At 43.3% G+C, this 24,600-nt stretch overlaps 1 protein-coding gene across 1 annotated transcript in view; it reads left to right on the top strand.

Annotated features, from left to right (window-relative positions):
* The first annotated feature begins 127 nt into the window (after positions 1 to 127).
* The window catches only part of rtraf (RNA transcription, translation and transport factor), a 40,161-nt gene continuing 15,688 nt past the window's right edge, over positions 128 to 24,600 (top strand). The window contains exons 1-5 of the mRNA XM_072489760.1: positions 128 to 301; positions 2,675 to 2,799; positions 5,981 to 6,080; positions 9,154 to 9,234; positions 16,596 to 16,684. Of these exons, the coding sequence (XP_072345861.1) occupies positions 241 to 301; positions 2,675 to 2,799; positions 5,981 to 6,080; positions 9,154 to 9,234; positions 16,596 to 16,684 (456 nt within the window). The 5' untranslated portion in view covers positions 128 to 240. The remainder of the gene's footprint in view (positions 302 to 2,674; positions 2,800 to 5,980; positions 6,081 to 9,153; positions 9,235 to 16,595; positions 16,685 to 24,600) is intronic.

Genomic DNA, 24,600 nt, shown 5'->3' with positions numbered 1-24,600 from the left:
GATACCCCGCCCCCTTTCAGCGCCGCCGTGGTTAAATGCAGAAAACGTCGTGCGCGCGTTTGGCGACGTCATCCAGAGCGTGCGGCCCGACGTCACCCCGGCGCGCCCGTGAGTGTGACGCGTAACGTCATTCCGGCGCGCGCGCCCGTCTGCGTGTTGCGGTGGCGTCATCACGACGCGTCCGTGTGTGTGACGCGTTGACGTTCCCAGCCATTGTTGAGTTGCGTGGTGGATGATAAAATGTTTCGGAGGAAACTGTCGGCTCTCGAGTATCATAACAGCGGCGTGTTTGATTGTAAAGGTACGGAGCAGGCAGCGGTTCACCGGGCCCGCCTAGGCTACTCGTACTGTCCAGTCCCGAGGCCAGAGTGGGCGGGCGGATAGAGGGGGTCTCGGGCCCGGAGAGCCTTCCCACCTCCACCAGTGCTCCTGCAGACTTGCACCATGTTCTTCACATAATTAAAGACATCCTAGTGTTTAAACATCTCAACACCGTTTCTGAATAATGAGCAAAGTGCATCATATAATACTGAATTGCAGTTTTGTCGACAAATGGAGCAGCCATTTTATGCACAGCAAGCCCCCACATTCTGGGGTTGAGGAAAATGGTACAGGAGGACTCCCGCCTTTTAAATAGTACCCAAGTCTACCCAATCTATCTCTAATTTGCAAGAAAACAATGAAGTTGAATTAAATATTTTGTAGGGTAGATGCTCTTGAGATTTTATTTGCACTGAGATGCTCAAAAGTGGATAGTGAAGCTCTTCAGAGGGAGGTAAAAGTGCACAACCTAAACAAAATGTTTCTCCCCCTCAGTAAATGAGGTTTAAATGGATTTGCGATATTGCAATATAATTCCACATATAATGTGGAAGTACTTTCCATACTGTTAAATGAAATGTTGGGAGATGTATTGGTATATTAGAAATGGAAGATATTTAGACTTTGCACATGCAATGATGGACAAGGTGGGGCTTAAGATCGAGCATGCTATAAATGTAAAGTTGAAATAAAGATAGTTTTGTTGAAGTTTTGGTAGAAATAGCTGCTTGAGGAAAGGTGTGTAATCAAGCCTCAAATGCGATGTGAAATAATCTATTAAAAATGAATGTATCCTGAATGTTTTAACCCTTGTATCCCATTTCAGTTGTAAGATTTTTGCCTCATTTCTAGTGATGTTTGAGGATTACATTTTGCTTTTACAAAGTTGAAAATCTAATTGTATAATTTTGCACTGGCCAATAAAATAAATCCTCAGGAAATCTGAACGAGGTTCAATATTTCAATTGAATTTTGCATTTCACTGAAGGACAGTTCAGTTGACTGTCTTCAGATGGCAATGATGACCTTGTAATCCGTGAAGTATAGGTGTAATTGGATTTTGAGATCTGAAAAATATTGTCAGGACAGTACTAAGTTACTGCTTCATCTGTACCAGCAGTTTTCAATAACACATTTTTGGTCTTAACCTACCTGAAAGATTACCAGCATTATAATGCCGGAAATTTTTTCATGATGCTTATTTGACATTTAAAAAATTACTTATTGATGTAAACCTATAATATTGCAGTGTACAAGCATCATCAATGAACTGTTTCAGAAGTTTTGTGTAGGTGTAAATGGAAATCAACTCCACAACAAAATCCTACAGCCAGTTAATGAGAGCAGTGACTAATTCATTTTTATTAGTGTTGATTGAGGGACAACTGTGACGACTCACCACTGTTTTTTGTCTGAGGCCGTGGGAGCTTTCATAACTGCTTGAATGTGGATAATTCCTCTGTTTAAATGATTCTTTTGAAAGATGACACTTTAACTAATATAGCATTTCCTTAGTAGCATGTGTTCTATTCCCAGAAGAGGGACCTCTCCCAATATGACTTCCTTAGGGGTAGGCAGCAATGTGGGGTTGACGTAACCATCAGATCAGCCATGATCTTATTGGAATGGCGGAGAAGGCCCAACGGGCTGAGTGGTCAACTGCTCCTAATTTCTATGTACGTGTGCTCGTCTGTAGACCAGATGAATGAAAATGTTGAGGGGCAAATAACAGTGAATTAAAAAGATATTTGTGAAAATAAATTATTAATTCAGCTCTATTTCCTTATTTTAGAGCTAGAATCAAATTGTCATTGTCCAAGAAATCCCTTTATTAAAAAAAATAATTTAGGAATGCTGAGAAAAAGTGCAGTAAACTCTGACGTAGAGTCAATCAAACAAAGCCAATTAGCAGTTTACATTTTGGGTGAGGGGGGATACGATAAAGCATTAATCAATCTTAAAACTGGGGAGAAAGTGACTAGTATAGGCTGTGTTTTTCTAAAGGAAGCTTTAATATATGTGGTACTATTTTGGAAGTATTGTATAAAGTGAGCATGAGCCTTAAATCTAAATATGAATCATCAAAATTTTACATGAGAAGTCGCTTGTAGTTCCATACTGGATTTTACTTGCGTTGATTCTCGATTCTAAAGTTAGTTGATCGATTTTCAGATCTGTTTAGACGAGCAAAACAGTTCTAAATTATAAATGATGGACATAAATTCCCCTCGAGGTGGATGGAAGAGTGCTAACACTTTTAATACATTCAATTGGTCTTACGCTTGCACTATGCATGTCAAAAGTTATTTTTTAAGCTAATTTGTGTCTGAAGCGGTTGCTTTTTATATTCTAGATGAGGTGGAATTTAGAAATTTAATTGTGTGGCTTGAAGATCAGAAGGTAAGACATTACAAGATTGAAGAGAGAGGCAACCTTCGAAATGTGCACAGTAATGAATGGCCTACAAACTTTGAAAAGGTGAGCATCAATTTGAATCAAATGCTTTGTATGTAGATTAAATCTGCATGTTTTAGTCTGATGTATTTGTATATCGTTTTGCCAGTAAATTGTCATATTTTGCAATCCCTTAAAATTGTAAACAATGTATTTTTTCAGGAGAGGGGAGCAGGATTAGGTAGAATGCTCTGTCAGAGGGCTAGTGCAGACCCGATGAGCCAAATGGCCTCCTTCATCGCTGTAAAGATTCTGTGATAACAGTGATGTAGAAGCAACAGTACAGAAGTGATGCAAATGGTTTGGATGGGGAGGAGGATCAGTATGCATCTGCAGTCAGAACAATATGGATGTTCTTTGCCTGTTGACTGGTATCTCTGCCTTCTGCCCATTCTGCAGCTAGTTGCCAATTGTCACCATATTTGACTTTGAGTTTTGATATAAATAGCAACTGTCAGATGAAGTGATAAACTGGCATAATATTTTTCTATGATTCCACTGAATATATTATTAAATATTTGCCATGGATATTTCAGACTTTAGGAGGGGAAGCTATAATCGCTTGAAGGTGGCCATGGAAATTACAGCACAGAAGGAGACAATTTGATGCTGATGCTAGATTTTCCATTATCAATCCAAACCCACTTTTGCCATTTTTCCCCAAATACTTCTATATTTTTAACATATCCGAGCCTCTGCCTCAATAACCACTTTGTGGCAGAGTATTGCATATTCTAATGAAACTATGGGGGGGGGGGGGGGGGAATGAGCAATTCTTACTTTTCCCTTTGTTCTTTTAGTAACCCTGAATTTTTGTCCCTTTATGAAGAACAAAACATGGGCAGCACGGTAGCATAGTGGTTAGCACAATTGCTTCACAGCTCCAGGGTCCCAGGTTCGATTCCCGCTTGGGTCACTGTCTGTGTAGAGTCTGCACATTCTCCCCATGTGTGCGTGGGTTTCCTCCGGGTGCTCCGGTTTCCTCCCACAGTCCAAAGATGTGCAGGTTAGGTGGATTGGCCATGCTAAATTGCCCTTAGTGTCCAGAATTGTCCTTGGTGTTGGGTGGGGTTACTGGGTTATGGGGATAGGGTGGGGGTGTGGGCTTCGGTAGGATGCTCTTTCCAAGAGCCGGTGCAGACTCGATGCGCCGAATGGCCTCCTTCTGCACTGTAAATTCTATGAAAAGCAATCTCTTCACATTCTCACACTTCCTCAGTGGTAGAACCATTACATCGTTAAGAGGGTCTTCTGTTCGCATTCAATTCCAGAAACCTGGAACCCATTATGAGTGCAGTATTGGGGAGTGCTGCATTTCTGGGAGTATCGTTTTGAGGATAAGATGATAAACTAAGATGCGGTGATGCCGGCATTGGACTGGGGTGAGCACAGTAAGAAGTCTTATAACACCAGGTTAAAGTCCAACAGGTTTATTTCGAATCACTAGCTTTCGGAGCACTACTTCCTCAGGTGAATTCACCTGAGGAAGGAGCAGTGCTCCGAAAGCTATTGATTTGAAACAAACCTGTTGGACTTTAACCTGGTGTTGTAAGACTTCTTACTATGATAAACTAAGGCACTATCTACCATCTCAGGTGGACATCAAAGATTCTTTGGTGCTATCCAAAGCGAAGCAGAGATTTCTGGTGTCCTGGTCAATTTTTATTCCTCACCCAAAATCGCTTAAAACTGACTACCTTGTCATTTAGCTCATTCCTGTTGTGGGACCTTGATCTGTGCAAATTGACTGCTCTACTTCCTAGTATTACAGCAATCACTGTACTTCAAAAGTACTTCATTGGCTGTAATGCACTTTAGACAGTCTGAATTATGCAGGTTCAGTCCTGGCATAATTATAGTAGCGTGCTAACTGCTCTACAACTATATGTAGAACTGGAAGATTTGTTTAATATTAGACTTGTGGAAAATTGCTGGCAGTAATGTGCAGACCCACAGTCCAGATGACATTTATGTTCTTAATTGCACCCCCTTGTATCACAGAGTTTCATTAAATTCTTTTCATGTCTGTAAAAAGCAATGATTGCAGATTTGTTGTTGCAAAGAAGCAACATTGGCGGACTGGAAGGACTGTTTGTAATTCTCCACTTCCCAGGTTACTGACTTAATCTCGTTCCCTGGCTGCAGCTCTGACGCTGAACCAGACTGTTGGCTATTTCAGAATTTCTATTTAACCCTGAGAAGAGCTTTTGATCTGCTCCATCACAAAGACTGCCTCATTCCATCTTCCTTACATTGTCAATACCTGCCCCGCCTCAGCTCGTCCAGGCCTTTCTTCCCTCCAGAGAGTGCTTTCCATTTCTCACCCTTCATAAACCTAAAAGCATCCAAAGCTCTGCTGCTCAAATCCTAAATCACACCGAGTCCAGTTCATCCATTGTGATCGCGGACCAACATTGGCTTCCAATCCAGCAACATCTTGATTTTAACATTTTCATCCTCCTTTTCAAATCGCTCTGTAGCCTCAACTCGTCCCTATCTCTGTAACCATTACCAGCTCCACAGTCCTCCAAGATATCCGTGCCTTTTCCAATCCTGACCTCATTGCACGCTCCGTTATCATTGCTCCACCATTTGGGAGCTGTGCTCTCGGTGCCTAGGCTCTGGAATTTCCTCCCTAAACCACTTATACCCCTTTAGAACCCACCTCTTTGACCAAGCTTCCGCCATCCTTCCTTATGTAATTCAGTGTCACATTTAACCTGTGAAGTACTTGAGGATGTTTAGTTACTTTACAGGTGTTTTATAAATGGATGGTGTTGCAATAATTTCGCAGGGAATCTGGCTCAGATCTACAATGTTATTGTGCTTCTGACATCCTCGATATTTTACAGTATGGCTGAAAATCGAAGAGACCAAGGATTAGCATGACTGCCCTGACAGTTAGTCTATAATTGGAATTACATGCATACAAATTGACGTGAATTGTTCTGAAAATGGTCATCAGATTTTTGTATATTCGCTACACTTTTATCGTATGAGAAACGTTTAGCAAAGACTTGCATTGCTAACATGTGCACAGTCCAATGTATTTAATGGTCCAAGATTTCCTATCATTTATTATAGTCATCAACGTGGCCTAGTCAACATTTATGTGAAAGCTTTCATTTAACAATTATGCAAATCCTTGTAAATTATGAATTTTGCAAACTTAAAATCTTCTTGTATCTGATTCATTTACTTTCAGTATCTGGCAGATGTAAACTGTCCATTCAAGGCTCAGGAAAGACAGGAAAATGTTGACTGGCTTCTGGGCTTGGCTGTGAGACTTGAATATTCAGATAATGGTATGATTCTTTAAATTGCTTGATGTTGCTGACCATTTAAAAATTGGCATTGTGAAACTTTATAACCGTGCGTCACTATACATTTTTAAAAAGTGACCTTTTCTCCTTTACATAATTTTCCTATTGAATTTTACACTGTCATTTATAAATTAGTAATTCAGCTTTCATTAGATGCAGACCACAATATAACATTTGGGCATGATAAAGGTATATTGCATGTGAATGTTTGTTTCTATGAAGTGCCTTGATTATTTGCACTCTTGAAACATTCAACTGAACTTCAGCCTCTAAGCATTCATTATTTTCAATATATATGAATACGTTTGTGGTTAGTTTTCTATAGCCTACTTTGAATCAGAATCCCTACAGTGCAAAAGGAGGCTATTCGGCCCATCGAGTCTGCACCAACTGTCTGAAAGAGGCCCAATGCTCCACCCTATCTCTGTAACCCCACCTAGGGGAAATTTAGCATGGCCAATCAACCTAGCCTGCATATCTTTGGACTATGGGAGAAAACTGGAGCACCCAGAGGAAACCCACGCAGATTAATTGATTGATTTATTGTCACGTACCGAAGTACAGCAAGTATTTTTCCACGGCCAAGACATGTTACCCGAGGTCGGAATCGAACCCGCGTCTCTGGCGCTGTGAGGCAGCGGTGCTAACCACTATGCCACCGTGCCGCGGTGAAAATGGAAGTATCCTAACTTTCCTCTTTAAACTATTGAAATTTGATTTTAAAGGGGGAGCAATGCTGTTGAGTCGAGGTGAGTATCCAAAGTACCTCCCTCCCAACCTCCTTCAGCCTATGATTTTATTTCTTTTATGTCCCTTGGGAGACATATTAAAATTTTCAGCTAAAACTGTGCTGGTTATCTGAGTGAGCTGTGCTGCAGAGTACACCAGGTCCTTTGGTACCTATTCCAGGTGTACCAAAAGGTGATTAACCCCCGTATTCCTCTGCCTACACAATGCAGAACCAAAATTAGGAGCAAGTTCTAATGCAAAAAAATAAAGATGTGCAGGCATGTGGGGTTACTGGGATAGGACGGGGAAGTGGGCCTATGTGGGGGACTCATTCATTCAGAGGGTTGGTGCTGACTCAATCGGTCAAATAGCATTCTGCACTGTCAGGATTCTATGATCCTAACTTGGAATGGTTTACCCAATAGATTATTGGAGGCAAAAGTTTTAAAACTCTTTCAAACTGAAGTCAGATGACATGATGGGGAACTTTTATGTTGGAATTGGGGGTTTGCATTTATGTGATGGTTACATCAAATATATAACGGGATTAGTTTACAGAATACCAAATTTCTTGTATATTAATATTAACTAAATGTGACCGCTTGTCTTTGCCATATGTCAACCCTCCATTCCTATCGTGCATATCTGAAAGTGGAAATACTTTTTTAAAATAGCCAGAACCATCAATGTTCATCAATGTTAATTTGTTTCAAACATACAGGGCATCTAGAACATGAGGAAATGGATTATGTCATAGTAATGGTGCAGAATTGTGAGGCTGTGTAATTCACTTCTGCCGTTAATGGTTGAGGTAGAAACTGTTGTTACTCTCTTTATTTGGTTCTAAATATGGCGGTCAATATGGTCGCCTTCCTTAATTCTAATTACGTTTGCTTTAGAGTTGCCAGGTATCTTTCGATACCGCCACAAGGTTCAAACCCGAATACTGATCAAAGAGCCGGTACACCAGTTAGTTAGTTCAAAGTCAATGCTATTTATTTACGCACACAGCAATATCTACTCGTGCACGAAATACTACAGACTAAACTATCGCTACTGCTAAAGCCTATACTTAGCTTCGGGTGCCCACTCAGTCAGAGGAACAATGGCCGTTGTTCGGATCTGAGGCTGCTGGGGTCGAAGTGGTACAAGGGAACAGCTAAGGTCTTCCATCTGGTAGCGAGCATTGACCTTGGACTTGCTTGCTTCTATTGTAGCTGGTGGAAGGGTCTCTCCGCTTTGAGAGCCGATTCCAAGAGAGCGATTCTCTCCTGGGGCCGCCGCCTTATACCTGAAAGGGCTTCGCGCACTTTTGGGCGGGCCTTGAACTTGGCCCCAATCAATTGGGCCGTATCTTGATCACTCGTATTGATCTTGACCAATAAAGGGGTGGGTGCCCTGATGGCTGGCCTGGCTTTGTTTGTGCTTTCGGTTTGGGGAACTGGCGCCGTGAGGTCTGGAGCCAGATCGTTTACTTGAGTATCTCCCTTTGTTCCCAGCGATGGGCCATCAATATGCTAATAGACCTACAGTTTCAGTCTCGTCTGAGAGCTGCGGTTCCAATACACATACACTCTCTGTGCCTGCCTGATTTCTTAGCATTGTCCATAGTTCCCTGCAATCTTTGCAAACATCCATTTTGTATTCTGGAAGTGGCCATCCCAGATGGCTACACTGTCAACATTTAAGATTAAATAAGATAAGTTGATGATGCAAAGAAGATAATGGCATGAAGAATAGGGTGAGCAAATGTTCTTAAGATACTTGCTTGCAATTAGGGAGAGAAGGGAACACTTGGTTTGGCTTGCATATGACTGAAGTCCTACACTGTATGTTGTTCATTGTAAATGGCCTCTGAGGTGGCTTAGGAAGCCCTCAGATGTAGGTACAACCCCTACCGGAGCAGCTAAGAGGTATGCAATGGAGCAATAAACACATTGAGAGAAGTTTAAATTGCTGACTGAGGGCGGAATGGTAGCACACTGGTTAGCACTGTTGCTTCACAGCTCCAGGGTCCCAGGTTTGTTTCCCGGCTTGGGTCACTGTCTGTGCAGAGTCTGCACGTTCTCCCTGTGTCTGCGTGGGTTTCCTCCCACAGTCCAAAGATGTGCAGGTTAGGTGGATTGGCCATGCTAAATTGCCCTTAGTGTCCAAAAAGGTTAGGTTGGGTTACGGGTTAGTGTGGAGGTGTGGGCTTAAGTAGGGTGCTCTTTCCAAGGGCCAGAGCAGACTTGATGGGCTGAATAGCCCCCTTCTGTACTGTAAATTTTATGATTCTGTCAATAAGCTTGATTTTAAATTATGATTGTTGGTTTTTGCCTTACAGTGGATAAATACAAGAATTGTACAGCAGAAAGTGTAAAAAAGGATGCTACTAAAGGCACCGATCCACTTGTTAATCTGGATGGTAAGTAATAACCATGCTCAGCCATCGTTTACTGCAAGAGGAAGATGCATAAATGAAGCACTTATATGTATTGTCCAGATTGACCAAAAAGTGGCAGAGAAGCAGTATGATTTTGTTGAAAGGCCCAAGTTATAGCCTGTTAACATCTGGAGGCTATAATCAATTTCTGTGTTTCTATCATTAACATGTGAATTTGTTCTTGGATATACTATCGAAAATGTCAGGAATATGCCATGGAGAGAACCATAGATGTAAACTTTTATTGTTACCTTAAGAGTCACAGAGAGATTATGGCACAGAACGAGGCCATTCTGCCCATAGAGTCCATGGTGACTAAAGTGCATGTAGCAGGCAAATGGTTTCAATCCACCAAGCTTTCCCAATGCCACTCTGCTACAAAAGATTTGAGAATGGAAGCACAGATCCCACTGCTCTCATGCTAAGTGATACTCGCCTATTTGAGCTAATTCCCCTGTCTCTTACTGGGTTGCCAGTGTATGTCCGGTATTCATTTCTTTACGATGGTTAGAAAGGCTAATCTTGGATTTTAGTGTTTGCCATAAAGCGGTATCATCCAATGAGGCAATCAGTTATACAGGGTTTTAGCTCTGCTAGCAAGCCAATCTTGAAGTTTGAATTACACTGTCACCTCATTCATGCAAAATAGTTTTAGGTGCTTACGAATGCAAAAGTGGTTGTATAACTCCGGAATTGGGGCCCAGTGCAACGCCTGGGCATATTTAAGTCAAGTGTGATTCCTGGCACTTCATGCCCCTGTGTCATGTGAGATTATCTTATAAGAAATGGGTGTTTAAAAATATATCTGTAGTGGATGTACCTTTAAGAAATGGGTGGTTTATCAGTGATGTCACAGTGTGGGTGGAGCTGGGCTGTTTGTCTGCTTTACTTTCGTTTTAGGCTGTTTGCTACAGGGCGTGTTTTAGTTTTGTTTTCAGAGAGAAGAGCTGCAGTGAAAGCCAGCAGATTTGCATGGATCTCTCTACAAGCTAAAGAGTGTTCATTTGGGTGATTTCAAAGTGATAACTGCGCTCAGTAGAGAATTTAAACCTGATCTGTGTTAAAAGGGGTCTTTTGTCTTATGGATGTTAAGAAGGAAAGATTAAGGTTTACTTATAGAATATTGTATCTGTGGGGAGGATTGGTGTTGATAGTTGTTAAGATGTTTACAGTGGGTTTATAAAGTGTTAACTGGTTTCATCTATTTGGTGCATTATGGGAGTTATGGTTTCATCTATTTGGTGTATTATGGGAGTCTTTAGGCTGTCAGTGATACTTTCTATGGAATATCTTCAATGCCAAGCAGATACTTCTGTTTTCTATTATCAAAGGTTAGTTGCCTATGTCTAACCCTATGCACGTGTCCAAGCACAGTACAGGCCTCGCTGCCAACTGAGGCAAATTTCAAATGACATAACTTTGATCTGTCAGCTACATAGCAGTCTGAGACTGATATCTTCAGTATAACTACATCTAATCCTCACTCATTTCCAGATCTGTGCTAGATTTCACTACCTGTGGTGCCAGTGGAGGTTTTAATTTTTTGATGTTGTAGCTCGACACTATTCTGTAAAAGTTCCAGAAATGAAATAAAATTGTGCATTTTTTCATACTGTAGTTCTTTATCAGATGGCTTTTGATTGTTCTTGGTTTGCTTAATTTGCATGTTATATGAATAAAAGTGTAAAGCTCTTGATGAAAAGAGGTGGGGGAGAAAATTCTAAAATATCGAAAATGAAAAGTTTGATTTGTTTCTATTAAACTTGGAAGGCCAGAAACCACTTGGGCGCAGTAAGTATTATGATACAGAGCCCTTGGGGTGGAAGTCTAAAGATCCCCGAAGGCAGCAGAACAGGTAGATAAGATTGTTAAGGCACATGGGGTACTTACCTTTATTATGAGACATAGAATATAAGAGCAAGGAGGTATGGCCACAGCTAGAATACTGTGTGCAGTTCTAGTCACCACACTATAGGAAGGATATGATTGCCCCAAAAAGGGTGCAGAGGAGATTCACCAGGATGTTGCCCAGCTGGAGAGTTTCAGCCATGAAGAGAGGCTGGTTCGACTGGGGTTGTTTTCCTTAAAGCAGAGAAGGCTGAGAGGAGAACATCATCGAGGTGTACGAAATTATGAGGGACATAGGATGGATAGGAATAAACCTTTCCCCTTGGTAAAGAAGTCTACCAGAGAACATAGATTTAGGGTAAGGTGCAGGAGATTTAGACGGGATTTGAGTAAAGCCTTTTTCACCAAGAGGGTGATGGGAATCTGAAACCCAATGCATGAAAGGGTGGTAGAAGGGGAACTGCTTTAAGAAGCATTTAAATGGTGCAGTTTACGAAGATGGAGATAAGGCGGAGCATATGTTAGCAGGTCAGCTCCGGAGGGAGGCAGTGGTAAGGGAAATTGTTCAGGTGAGGGATAGGGCAGGGAAGTTGGTGGTGGCTCCGGATCTGATTAACAAGGTCTTTGAGGGATTTTATGAGAGGTTGTACAGGTCAGAGCCATCTGGGGGAGACCGTGAGATGCAGGAATTTCTAGATGGATTGGAGTACCCGAGGTTAGGGGAGGGGGACAGGGCTACATTAGAAGGAGTGATAGTGGAGCAGGAGATAAAGGATGCGATTGGGAGGATGCAGTCGGGGAAGGTGGCAGGGCCAGATGGGTTTCCGGTGGAATATTATTTAAAAATTCAAGGATAAGCTGGCACCCCTGATGATGGGGATGTTTGAAGAGGCGATAGGGAAAGGGGTGTTGCCACAAACCTTGGGGCAGGCATCGATTTCCCTGTTGCCAAAAAGAGATAAGGATCCGACAGAGTGTGGGTCGTATAGGCCCATATCACTTCTGAATGTGGACGCCAAGTATTGGCGAAGGTACTGGTGGGTAAGCTGGAGGAGTGCCTCCCGAAGATAAGTGAAGGTCAGATGGGGTTCGTGAGAGGGAGGCAGCTCTTTTCAAACGTTAGAAGGGTATTGAATGTCGTTATGGCTCCGGTGGAGGGGAAGGACACAGAGGTGGTTGTGGCATTGGACACTGGGAAGGTGTTTGACCAGGTAGAATGGGGATACTTGATGGCAGGCCTGGAGCGGTTTGGGATTGGACCAAGATTTGTGAACTGGGTAAAGCTACTATATAAGGAGCCGAGGACGAGTGTCCACACAAACAACATCAGCTCAAGATACTTTTCTCCACCGTGGGACTAGGCAGGGATGTCCTATGTCCCACCTGCTGTTTGCACTCGCGATTGAGCCGTTGGCCATCGCATTAAGAAGTTCGAGGGTATGGAAAGGAATAGTGCGGGGGGGTGGATAGAGCATGGGGTGTCCTTATATGCCGATGACTTGCTGTTATACGTGTCGGAACCGAGTGTGTCGATAGGGAGAATATTGGAGCTGCTTCGAGTGTTTGGGTATTTCTCGGGGTACAAACTAAATCTAGACTAGAGTGAGTATTTTGTGGTGTCTCGGCCGGGGGGTGGGACAGGGATGGGGGGGGGGGGCTGCCATTCCGTAGGGCAGGGACTCACTTTAGGTATCTGGGGGTGCAGGTTGCCCGGGAGTGGGAGGGGGGCTCCGCAGGTACAACATTTCTAGTTTGGTGGGGAGAGTGAAAGCTGATCTTTCAAGGTGGGATGGTCTCCCTCTGTCACTGGTGGGTCGGGTACAGGCGGTTAAAATGAACGTGTTGCCGTGATTTCTGTTTATTTTTCAATGCCTGCCGATTTTCCTGCCAAAGTCTTTTTTCAGGGAGATTGAGGGAAGGATTACCTCGTTCATATGGGGAGGGAAGGTGGGCAGAGTTAGAAAGGTGCTGCTACAGAGGGGAAGGCAGGCAGGGGATTTGGGTCTTCCGAACCGGATGTATTACTACTGGGCGGCGATGTGGAGAAGGTGCGGAGCTGGGTCAGAGGGGCTGATTCCCAGTGGGTCAGAATGGAGGCGAGTTAGTGCAGGGGGTTGGGATTGAAAGCACTAGCAACAGCGCCGCTCCCGAAGGCCCCGGGGAAATACTCAGCGAGTCCAGTAATAATAGCTTAATTGAGAATTTGGAGGCAGTTTCGCCAACACTTCTGGTTGGGGGCAGGTTCAAGGGAAATGCCGATTCGGGGGAATCACAGATTTGAGCCAGGGAAGTGGGATGGAAATTTTCGGAAATGGGAGGAGAAGGGGATTAAGACACTAAAAGATTTGTTTCTTAGGGGTCTGTTTGCAGGATTTAAGGAGCTGGAAGCGAAGTATGGGCTGGAGCAGGGGGAAATGTTTCGATACGTGCAGGTTCGAGATTTTGCCATAAAGTAGATACAGAGCTTCCTGGTGGAGCCGGCCTCCACATTGCTGGAGGAGGTGCTGACGACAAGAGGACTGGAGAAGGGGGTAGTGTTGGCGGTTTACGGAGCTATTTTGGAAGAGGAGAAGGCACCACTGGAAGGGATCAAAGCAAAGTGGGAGGAAGAGTTGGGAGAAGGTATGGAGGAGGGATTCTGGTGTGAAGTGCTCCGGATAGTGAATGCCTCCACCTCATGCGCGAGGTTGGGGCTGATACAGCTGAAGGTGGTATACAGAGCACACCTCATGAGGGCGAGGATGAGCCGATTCTTTGAAGGAGTAGAAGATGTGTGTGAACGTTGCGGGGCGGGCGGGCGCTAATCACGTTCATATGTTTTGGTCCTGTCCAAAGCTAGAGGATTACTGGGAGGGGGTTTTTAGGGTAATTTCTAAAGTGGTGCACGTGAAACTGGACCCGGGCCCTTGGGAGGCCATATTCGGGGTGTCAGACCAGCCAGGGTTGGAAACGGGTGCGAGGCAGATGTTGTAGCCTTCGCCTCGTTGATCGCCCGAAGGCAGATCCTGATAGGTTGGAGAGCAACCTCTCCACCCTGTGCCCTGGTGCACCTGTTAGAATTCTTGACTCTTGAGAAGGTTAAGTTTGAACTGAGGGGAAGGAGGGGTTCTACAATTCATGGGCATTATTCATTTTGCACTTTCAAGAACTGGATAACATCGATAGTTGGGGCGTGTGGGTGGGAGGGTTGGGGGGAGGAGGGCTGTGTGTGTTAATGGCGACTATGGGTGATCCCTAATTCCTTTTTGTCATTTGTGTGAACATGCGGGCTAATGTTTGGGGTTTGGTGGGAGGATGGGATCGTTGTTATTGATATAGGGATTGACATATTTGTTACTGATTATTGTTTATTGTTGGTGGGTGTAAATCTGGGAGAAAATGTGAAAAAGGAGGAGAATAAAAAATATTTAAAAATGAAAAAGCATTTAAATGAGTGTGATAACTTGACTACAAAAAGGTAGTCGAAACGCGATGTTCATAAACAAAGTTAATCATCTTTAATATATAAAAATAACAAAGTTCAAAATACAGAATGGACTCAAAAACGAGAACAGCGAGCTTAACATTAAAATAATAGTAACAGAATAGAATTCAAACTAATGACACTTGCCTTTATCAATCGAGGCATAGATTACAAAAGCAGGGAGGTTGTGTTGGAGTTGTATAGAACTTTGGTGAGGCCACAGCTGGAGTACTGTGTGCAATTTTGGTCGCCACATTATCGGAAAGATATTGCACCGGAGGGGGTACAGAGGCGTTTCACCAGGATGCTGCTTGGGATGGAACATTTAGTTATGAAGAGAGGTTGGATAGGCTTGGGTTGTTTTTGCTGGAGCAAAGATTGAGGGGTGACCTGATCGAGGTGTACAAGATTGAGGGGCATGGACAGGGTGGATAGGGAGCAACTGTTCCCCTTAGTTGAAGGATCAGTTACGAGGGGACGCAAGTTCAAAGCCAGGGGCAGGAAGTATAGGAGGGATTTGAAGAAAAACTTTGCCCAGAGGGTGGTGACGGTCTGGAATGCACTGCCTGGGAGGGTGGTAGAGGTGGGTTGCCTCACATCCTTTAAAAAGTACCTGGAAGAGTACTTGACATGTCATAACATTGAAGGCTATGGGCCAAGTGCTGGCAAATGGGATTAGGTAGGCAGGTCAGGTGTTTTTCATGCGTCGGTGCAGACTCATGAAGGTGCAGAAGGTCCTCTTCTGTTCTGTGATAATCCAAATATAGACAGGTAACACCAACTAATGACATCACAGCATTTACTGATGACATCAGCACTGGAATTAAATAAGATGCATTATAAGAACACTACAACACTGAGCATTTGAAACGCCATGGCATACAAGGCTACAGACCAAGTGCTGGAAGATGGGATTAGAATAGATAGGTGTTTGATGGCCAGCCAGACACGAGGCTGAAGGGCTTCTTTCTGTGCTGTAAAATTCTATGACTAAATATTAGGAATGATGGTGTCAGTGACATGCTATTGGGTACAGCATACCATAATCTGCTTGATTCTTTGGATTATAGAATCCTTACAGTGCAGAAGGAGGCCATTTGGCCCATCGAGTCTGCACTGACTCTCCGAAAGAGCACTCTACCTAGGCCCAATCCAGGTCCCTGATGCAGTGAGGCAGCTGTATTAACCACCATGCCACCCAGAATGATGCCACACGGACACTTGCCAAAGAGTTCAACAGCTAATTATCATAGCTCCACCTCCTGTGAAATCTGAAATAAGTACCCCGGTGATAGCACAGTCCTTAGACCAACACAGAATGGCTTTGGAGGACTGAGAGCCGACAAAGTGTTTAATAGTTCAGCAGGTTGTATGAGGCTAAATCTTTGTTGGTTTATCCTAGAAACATCAAAATCTCCACTAAGTAGTAACATGAATGTTTTGACAGCCTGGCATGCATTGATTTTCCCTCTGACTGATAGCAAATCATTTCTTGAGCTACATATAAACTTGATATTTACTGTTTCACTGCAAACTTCTTAATCAAATTGACGCAGCCTGGACACCCTGTCTCTACATGCTAAAACCCATCTCCACTTTATCAGATCGGAACCACTGCTCCTGAATGTGTTCCTGTTGAACAACTTTTTGTTCCTTTTTTTTATAGACCCCAATACCTCAGGTATGTAGTAGCTATGTTTTATGCTGCCATATATTCTAATCATTTTTGCATTTGGTGGTGTGCAATCGCCACAATCGGAGCATAATAGTTTCATTTGTGGCGTTCGCCAATATCGCACCACCGCCTTGAATTCCCTGCCATTATAGTTCTGGATTATCAGAGAAACATGCACCTTATGGAGGGTGCTGTTTACAGCCACTGCTGCTATGCTGCATTCTAATGTAAACCGGTTTTTTTGGAGACTTCAAATTTAAGAGACTGTATTAGTCCACAGTTAGCTTCTACTTGAAATAAATTAGATGCTGCAGTTTATATTTTTTCTGTTCCATAGATTATTTTTTTTTGTTCTAGTTAACAACGCTGACTTTAAGGCTGGTGTGATGGCATTGGCTAACCTTTTGCAAATCCAGCGCCATGATGACTATCTGATAATGTTGCAGGTAAGCATAATCAGCTTTACTAGTGTCCTTTAAATATGCCTCAGTACGGTGCCAGCCCCAATTTGGATTCGTCCTTCGTGGCTTGGAGGGAGGGAGGGTTAGAGCGGTTTGTGACTTGTACTTCTCCGGTCACTCTTCGAAACGACCAGCAGCATACAAGTTCCCAAGCGGTAGCCGGTTTCAGTGCGACCAGGTGCGAGACTTTGTGCGCAAGAAGGTTGCTCCTTCCCTTAGGCCCTCCCTACCCTCGTTGATGGACAGAGTTCTTTTGGTGGTTGAGGTAGGGGAGGGGAGAGTGTCGGGGATCTATAGTCGGCTGGTGTCGACGGAACAGATCCTGTTGGATGAGATTTAAAGGAAATGGGAGGAGGAATTGAGCCTGAAGTTTGAGGGAGGGGAGTGGAACAAGGCTCTATATAAGAGTCAACTCTACCTCCTCGTGCACTAGGCTTAGCCTGACTCAATTCAAGGTGGTGCATACAGCACATTTGACTAGGGCACGAACAAGTGGGTTTTTCACAGATGTTGAGGACAGGTGGGAGCGGTGCTCTATTTTCCCGGTACATCACATACACATATTTTGGTCCTGCACTAAGCTTGTGAGCTTTTCGCTGTTCTCCTTCAGCACCATGTCAAGAATCATTATGGTTGTTTGGAACCATGCCCTTTGGTGGCTATTTTTGGGATCTCAGACTTAGCAGAGTTGCAGACAGGGGTGAAGGGAGATGCTCTTTCCTTTGCTTCCTTAATAGCCCAGAGGTGATCTTTGGTTGGAAGTCTTCAGCCCCACCCAGTGCAGCAGTGTGGTTAAGCAACCTAATGGAGTTTTTGTACTTGGAAAAAAATCAAGTATGTAATGAGAGGGTTGGCTGAAAGGTTCTACCGAAAGTGGCAGCCGTTTCCTTCCTATTTCAGGTAGTTGGTTACTGTCAGATGTTGTTGGGGGGTATAGGGGATTGTTTTTTGGGGGTTGTGGGGGGGGGGGGGAGGTGGAACGGTTGAAATATTGTTGACTTTTGTATGTATATAGATGTAAAAATGTTATATTAGAATATTTGTTAATAAAAGTATATATTTTTAAAAACTCAGCAACATGTGTAAAATGGTCTTTGTGCAGCACCTAGTGAAGAACTATTTTAGTGAGTAATGTGTTGATGCTATTCCTAGAATAGATACTTCATAAATAAGCATGCATCTTATTACATAAATAAAATATAAAAACTGCAAATGATGGAACTGAAACTAGAACAGAAAATTCTGGCAATATGTAGCAGGTCAGTCAAGGTAGTTAAAGAGAATGCAGATTAATTTTTGGGGTCTCAGCTCAGCTGAGAGACAAAATGAATGGATTGAACAATCAGGGCGGCACGGTTAGTCTGGTTAGCGCTGTTGCTTCACAGCGCCAGGGACCCGGGTTCGATTCCCGGTTTGGGTTACTATCTGTGGAGTCTGCATGTTCTCCCCGTGTCTGCGTGGGTTTCCCCCGGGTGCTCCGGTTTCCTCCCACAAGTCCCAAAAGACGTGCTGTTAGGTAATTTGGACATTCTGAATTCTCCCTCTGTATCCGAGCAGACACCAGAATGTGGCGACTCAGGGATTTTTACAGTAACTTCATTGCAGTGTTAACGTAAGCCTACTTGTAATAATAAAGATATTATTATCTGCAAACTGCTTCGTAGAGAGCTCATTCCTGAGGCAATGACAGCATATTAAAATAAAAAGGAGATGCTAATAGCTGAGAGTGTATAAAAGACATAGAAGAGAGTCGCTTGAAAAAATGGAGATTGGGTGGAGGGGAATCCTGTCGATGCAGAAATTATTAAGAAAAAAGACTAGAAACATAGTCAAACAAACAAAATAGCCCAAACAAAATAGCCCAATGTTACAGGTGCGTGACTGCTACTGGAGCTGTGCAAGGAAAAATCTACACCCATATGTCAACTTCACCCCATTTCTCCCTCTCCCATCGCAAGTAGATTCAACCTACATCACCAGAATGTCCTGCTGTTGCAAAATGGGAATAGTAACTAATGTCTTAAGTTAATGTTCAAACCAGAGGTCACTCAATATATTGGTACTACGTTTACCATGACTGTGCATCAATGCCAATAACCAGGCATGGCACAGTCCTACATTATTCCCTTTCAACTGCTAAGTGTAACTATGTGCTTGCAAGTTATTTCAGTGTCACTGATAAGTGCTAACAGAACACTGCAGGATGAAGAGAGCAGCTTATGTAGAAATTATTTAAGTATGAAGGCTCCAATTGAATTCAATATTAATATAAGGTTAGTTTGAGATTGCACCAGATATTCATTTATGACTTTTATATATGAGTGTGTGGCAATTACATGGTAGGTTACAGGAAACACCCTGTCATAGTGACAATCTCCACCGGAAAAGTGTGCAGCAAAAGCTAATTGGTGCTGGTTTAGCACAGTGGGCTAATCAGCTGGCTTGTAATGCAGAACAATGTCAGCAGCACAGGTTCAATTCCCGTACCGGCCTCCCCGAACAGGTGCTGGAATGTGGCGACTAGGGGCTTTTCACAGTAACTTCATTGAAGCTTACTTGTGACAATAAGCAATTATTATTAATTTTTAAAAATCATGAATACAATCTCTCTTGAAAGTGTTGAATCCTAGCTGGATATATTTAATGCCTTGACAGTAAATGTTGACACGCTGTCTGTGTGTATTGGTTGGGGGGAGTGGGATGGGTGGGTTTCAGAGGTCCGTATGAGTTGGCCTCACTCATTGTCCCCGTTAATATTTATAGGAGGGGTCACTAGATTATTATTGGGTGGAGATGTCTGGCTGATTTTACCTATCCTGTGACATTGAGGCCAATTGTAGAATCTTTATTATGGTATTGATTAAGATTAGTAACTGAGCACAAATTGGAAGTTAGACCTGTGATTTTCATAGTCTGTGTGGCACAATTATTTGCTGGATAAGCTTGCTGAGTTATTGAAGGAATGCAAGAAGGGAAAGAGTAGAGGCACATTGTTCTGTTTATGCGACCTTTCCATGTACTGCATTTCTGATCCCCTTTCTATTCTAAGATGGTCATCATTGACTCTTTGAGTGCACTTTTGCATTTCTCTGCTTTGAATTCCTCAGTCAAAGACTGTGTCCCCTGACCACAGTACTAGAACAGCCTGACTCAAAGGCACCAACGATTCCTCTGACTGTCGCAGTATTTCTATTCCTGACTCTTCTATTGTATAGCTGGCTGCTCCACCTTCCCACTGCCATGTTTTATACTTTCATGAGTAAGCCAGCATTTGCTGTCAATCCCTAGCTGCCTTCAAGAAGTGGTGGTGAGGCCCCTTCTTGGACTACCGGTGAAAAATGCTTTAGGAAGAGAATTTCAGGATTTTGACCCAGTGATAATGAAAGAACAGTGATATAGTTCCAAGTCTGAATGGCGTGTGATTTGATGGGGAATCTGCAGTGGTGGTGTTCCCATGCATCTGCTGGCTTTGTTTTCTCGGTGATCGAGGCTGTGGGTTTGGAAGGTTCTGTCACAGGAGGAATGGTAATTTGCTGCAGTGCATTTTGTTGATGGCACGCTGCTGCCAATGTGCGTTGGTGGGAAGGTGCAATTCTTTAAGGTGATGGAAGAGGTGCTGTGCCCTGAGTGGTGTCAAGATTCTTCAGTGTTGGGCGGCACAGTGGTTAGCACGGCTGCCTCATGGCATTGAGGACCTGGGTTTGATTCCGGTTGAGGGTCACTGTCCATGTGGAGTTTGCACATTCTCCCCATGTCTGCGTCGGTCTCACCTCCACAACCCAAAGATGTGCAGGGTAAGTGTATTGGCCAGGTTAAATTGCCCCTTTGGAATTTTTTTTTTTAAAGATTCTTCGGTGTTATTGGAGCTGCACTCATCCAGGCAAGTGGGGAATATTCCATCACACTCCTGACTGGTGCCTTGTAGTTGGTGGACAGGCTCGGGGGAGTCGGGTGAATTACTCGCATCAGAATACCCAGCTTCTGACCTGCGCTGGCTGCCGCAGTATTTAAATATCTTGTCCAGTTAAGTTTCTGGCCAAAGGTAATCCCAAGGATGATGATGTTCAGCGATATTAATTTCACTGAATGTCAGAAGTAGCTTTTCTCTTGTTGGAGATGATCATTGTCTGGCATGAATTTTACTTGCCACCTATCAGTCAAGCTGAACATTGGCCAGGTCTTGCTGTATACGGGCATGGTCTGTTTCAGTTTCTGATAAGTTGTTAATAATACTGAACAGTGCACAAGCGTCAGCAAATGTTCCTACTTCTGACCTTAAGATAGAGGGAAAGTCACTGATAAAGCAGTTGAAGATGGTTGGGCCCAGGCACTACCCTGAAGAACTCCTGCAGTCATATGCTGGGGCTGAGGTGATCGACCTCCAAGAACGACAGCTATCCTCCTCTGCGTTAGATTCCAACCAGCAGTGAGTTTTCCACTGATTCCCATTGATTTCAATTTTACTAGGGCTGCTTGATGCCACGCGATCAAATGCTTTGATGTCAATGTAAGTCACTCTAACTGTACCTTTTGAGTACAGCTCTTTTGTCCATATTTCGACCAAAGCTGTAATGAGGTCGGGAGATGAGTGGCTCTGGCAGAACCCAAACTGAGTGTCAATGGGCAGGTTATTGTTGTGCAAGTGCCACTTGATAACACTGTTGTGACACCTTCCATCAATTTGCTGATGATTGAGGGTAGACTGATGGCTGGATTAAATATGTCCTGCTTTTGTGGGTGTCATTGTCCATGAGAGAGCCCCTCATGCAGTTCTGTTCCTAGTTGGAACTGGCCAGAAGGAGCACAATGATTTTCTTCAGTCTTCTACCCGCCTAGGTTCTTTGTTACTCATCCTAACATAGCTGGCACATTTACAGAAATGGCATCTCCTCACATCCCCAAGTTATAATTATCTCCTGAGTGCCCCCTTCCTCTCCTTCAATTAAGTTATTTATGTACTTGTGATCAGTTTTCGTTTGGACTGCATAATTTCAGTACTCCCACTATCTCTCAATTCTGCCTTTGTCTTGTTTCTATGGTGCTGCAACTTTGCTTTCATTGCAACAGCAACTTGTACTTCTCAAGGGCAATCATGCCTGGGGAATAAATGTGGCCTTGTCAGTGATTTCCTCTTTCCATGAATGATATAGTACGATACGGTATATTGTCTTTCAGGTAGTAAAATGCCCCAAGGCACTTCATAGGAGCATTATCAAACAAAATCTGACACTGACACGTGAGATATTGGGGCAGATGGCCGACCAAATAGGTTTTTAAGGAGTGTTTAAAGGAGAAAATAGAGGTAGGGAGGGAATTTCAGAGCTTGGAAGATGCTGAAGTGGCTTTGACGACGCTGAAGTGGCTGAAGACGTAGCTCCTATTGGTGAATAGATTAAAATTAGGATACTCAAGATGTCAAGGGAATAGCAGGTTGGGTCTCCGGGATAAGATATCCTTAGAGAGGGTACAAGGGCGATAGGAGAGAGAAATTCAAGGGCTAGGGCAGTGAGGATGCTTAGAGAAGGTGTGGCTCTGTGGGCTGGGTGAAGGAAGAGAAGCAGCAGCTGATCAGATGGTTTCGATCATGGTGACAAAGCGCTCTCGCACGTCAATTTGGCGGGAGAAGACAAGAAAGAATATGGGTGTTAATTTTGCATTCCAGGATTACCGTGAAATAGCAGTTTGGCAGGCAAGAAGCAGGTGATGCTTTGTGTTCAACTAGATCTGAGGGTGAATGGCTAAAGCGGTTATCTGTCAAATCTGAGTCTCTTGGAATTGGGGGAGTGAAGATGAGGGCCATTGAGGAGGAGTGGTCAGGTTGAGAGGAAGTAATGGTTTTAATGGCATCCAGGGCATCAAAGATGGAGTTACGAGTTAGTAGCGCAGTAGCTGCAAACGTATTGTGCTGAATAGGGGTCCAAAGAATGAACTGCGAGAATATTTTTTCCCAGGATGGTGTGATGAGCCCATAAGGAAAAGGGGGTGAAAAACTTGCCTTGATCGGTAGTCGGAGTAACTCCAGTTCCCAGTGGGCCTCAGGGTTTTTGCGCACATGCCAGCCATATATTGGCCGCACAGTTGCAGTTGGTGTTTCTTTACATTCTTGGGTCTTTTGTGAATGCGCGGGCTGGAGAATGGCCGCACATGTTTGGTTTATGTTTTTTTACATTTATGGGCTGGGAACTGACCTGCGAGCAGACGCAGTTTGTAGCTCCATAGATGGAATTGGTTCTGCGTCCCAAGCAGAAGGGAAAAAGAAAAGTGAAACCGCACAAAACTGGAGGTCCGGTGACCTGAAGCGTAGCGCCATTCCAGAGAAGGAGCAGTGTACAGGAGGGGGTACAGGGGGAATGTCCCGAATGAGGGAGTGGGGACAGAAAGAGGTCCCAGAAGAAAGTCCAAGTTAAGGGACAAGGACAGAAATCTGAAACCGTTATTGTTAAGTAAAGTTGAGAAAAAGGAGCAACGCAATTACCTCCTAATTAAGAAAAAGCTGTAGACTTGAAGCAAAGTGAGCTTGAGAGAAGCCACAAGATCCAGGGAGGCACACAAAGGTTGGTGACTCCTTATGGTAGATGTCTGGAACAGTGGTGTTCTGCTTGGCATGGTAGAATATCTGAAAATGTGAAGAATGAGTACAAGGGGATCAAGGGAAAAGGAGATATTGAAAGCCTGGGGATGAATCTTTGTTTAAGACATCTGAGTGGAAGTAATGCTTGGGAGACAATTCTAAAGTTAGTTGATGAGAAATTTGAGTTGGTGGGATCTGTTTTCCATTTTGGGCTGTGCTGTGTCTGGCCACAGTTCACCTATTAGTTCGCGAGTGCTGCATACTTACCCTGAATATTAGAGTATAAGATAGATATTGTAAATTATGCATCTTTACACAATGTATGTACCACTAAAGGATAGTTGGGCGGCACAGTGGGTTAGCCCTGTTGCCTCACGGCGCCGAGGTCCCAGGTTCGAATCTCGGCTCTGGGTCACTGTCCGTGGGGAGTTTGCACATTCTCCCCGTGTTTACGTGGGTTTCGCCCCCACAACCAAAGAGGTGCAGGGTAGGTGGATTGGCCACGCTAAATTGCCCCTTAATTGGAAAAAATGAATTGGGTACTCTAAATTTATTTTTAAAAAACTAAAGGATAGTTGGTGAAGGAATAGTGTAATTTGACTAATTTACTAGCGTTTGTATTGAAATCTTTCCAATCTTTTTGTCTAGTGTCATATATAATTCATTTTCCTTGTTCAATAAATGTTTTATTCCTTGTGTTAAAAGTACGCTGGCAGACCCCTGTGAATGTGTTGTGATGAATATAAGAAATTGTCATACTTTATAGTTTGTGTATTTTTGCAGTAATGTTATGAAAACCTATATTAAAATGCATATAAACACTATATCTGCTAGAGCTGTGATTAAAAGTGAGATCATCAGTGATTTTGCAGGGGAAGTATTTTGCTAATAGATATTCAAAGCCATTTTACCTATTTGCGGATAGAGAGCTAATGTAATGCAAACAGATCAAGGTACATCTTGTAACAAGAGACAAAATAATAGTGTGCTTTGAGTGTTGGTGTAACTAATGGGAGGGGCCAGGTCCGTGTGGACAAAGGAGTTGCTTCCAAGGCTCGTAAGCTGAGCAGAAGGTTTTTTAAAAAAGTTTCTCTCTCCAAGGACTTTGCACCAAGATAAGCAAGTAAAATCAGGTTGTCAATTTTATACATAAGTGGTATTTGAAATGTATGGGGTTGCTTAATTGAAATGTAGAGGCAGGTTTCAGGAAGCAAGTTAAAATGTTATACCTGGTAATTGTAAAGCTATTTCTTTGTTGTTGATGTTAATTATGTGTTCAAATTAAGGTTTGTTTTGATATAAAAGCGGTCTAATGGTCAGTGTTATCACT

The sequence above is a fragment of the Scyliorhinus torazame genome, chromosome 2, assembly GCF_047496885.1.
Source record: "Scyliorhinus torazame isolate Kashiwa2021f chromosome 2, sScyTor2.1, whole genome shotgun sequence".
Lineage (NCBI taxonomy): Eukaryota > Metazoa > Chordata > Chondrichthyes > Carcharhiniformes > Scyliorhinidae > Scyliorhinus > Scyliorhinus torazame.
Note: the sequence above shows the minus strand (reverse complement) of the source record. Positions and strands in the feature narration are given on the sequence as shown.